This window comes from Elephantulus edwardii, unplaced genomic scaffold (assembly GCF_000299155.1).
Source record: "Elephantulus edwardii isolate Elephantulus edwardi_28Jun2011 unplaced genomic scaffold, EleEdw1.0 scaffold00126, whole genome shotgun sequence".
NCBI classification, from domain to species: Eukaryota; Metazoa; Chordata; class Mammalia; order Macroscelidea; family Macroscelididae; genus Elephantulus; species Elephantulus edwardii.
The window spans coordinates 1120869-1121461 of record NW_006399876.1 but is presented as its reverse complement, the minus strand read 5'-3'; the positions used below and the strand labels follow the sequence as shown (position 1 = coordinate 1121461).

The window sequence follows — 593 nt, the reverse complement described above, 5'->3', positions numbered from 1 at the left end:
GTTGTGGTTCCTGGAGTGGTGGTGGAAGGTGTTGTGGTCACTGGAGTGGTACTTGTTGATGGTGGCAGGGTTCCTGGGGTAGTACTGATGGAAGGTACTGGTGTTGGGGTCTCTGGGGTGGTACTTGTGGAAGGTGTTGGTGTTCCTTGGGTGGTGGTAGAATGTGTCGTGGTCCCTGGGGTGGTGGTGGAAGGTGTTGGGGTCCCTGGGGTGGTGCTGGTAGAAGGTGTTGAGGTTGTGGTCTCTGTGGTGGTGGTGATGGAGGATGTTGGTGTTGTGGTTTCTGTGGTGGTGCTGATGGTTGTGATTGCACTTGTCGTTCCTGTGGTGGTGCTGATGGTAGAAGTTTGTGTCTCTGTGATGGTGCTAATGGTAGGAGTTGATGTTTCCATGGTTGTAGTTATAGTTGTGGTAACAGTAGGAATTGGTGTCTCTGTGGTGGTGCTGATGGTAGGAATTGGTGTTTCTGTGGTGGTGCTGATGGTGGAGGTTGGTGTCTCTGTGGTTGTGGTGAAGGTGGGTGTTGGTGTCTCTGTGCTGGTGGTAGTGGTGATGGTCTCTGTAGTGGTGCTGATGGTGGGAGTTGGTGTCTC

The 593-nt window shown here is 52.8% G+C and overlaps 1 protein-coding gene across 1 annotated transcript in view; it reads right to left on the bottom strand.

Moving 5' to 3' along the window:
- LOC102856351 (mucin-2-like) overlaps positions 1–593 on the bottom strand; it is a 30554-nt gene that overhangs the window by 13869 nt on the left and 16092 nt on the right. The window contains exon 31 of the mRNA XM_006893354.1: positions 125–322. Within this exon, the coding sequence (XP_006893416.1) occupies positions 125–322 (198 nt within the window). The remainder of the gene's footprint in view (positions 1–124; positions 323–593) is intronic.